Below are 298 nucleotides of genomic sequence, written 5' to 3' on the forward strand. Positions count from 1 at the left end.
GCTCCCCCTCCACCCTGGGCTCCCCTCCACCCTGGCCCCCCTCCACGGTGGGCTCTGGCCATGTTGAGATTGCTCCCCGGGGACAGATCCCCCAAGGTGCTCTCTGGGGGTGCCCCACCCAGCTGACCCCACGTGGGTCCTAGGCTGTCCCTCGTGGCCCGAGGACGGCACCCGCCCTCAGAGGTATGAGAGCCGCTCACCCGTGCTTCTCCCCCAGGACCCATGGCCTTCCTGGCCTGCCTCGGCCTGGCCGCGGGGCTGGCCCTCCTCGTCTACTGCTGCCCTCCAGGTAGGTGCC

The 298-nt window shown here is 71.1% G+C and overlaps 1 protein-coding gene across 1 annotated transcript in view; it reads left to right on the forward strand.

Annotated features, from left to right (window-relative positions):
• CARD19 (caspase recruitment domain family, member 19) overlaps nt 1–298 on the forward strand; it is a 60,315-nt gene that overhangs the window by 46,114 nt on the left and 13,903 nt on the right. Inside the window, exon 7 of the mRNA XM_014529515.1 lies at nt 218–289. Coding sequence (XP_014385001.1) covers nt 218–289 — 72 coding nt within the window. The remainder of the gene's footprint in view (nt 1–217; nt 290–298) is intronic.

Source organism: Myotis brandtii, unplaced genomic scaffold (assembly GCF_000412655.1).
Source record: "Myotis brandtii unplaced genomic scaffold, ASM41265v1 scaffold684, whole genome shotgun sequence".
Lineage (NCBI taxonomy): Eukaryota > Metazoa > Chordata > Mammalia > Chiroptera > Vespertilionidae > Myotis > Myotis brandtii.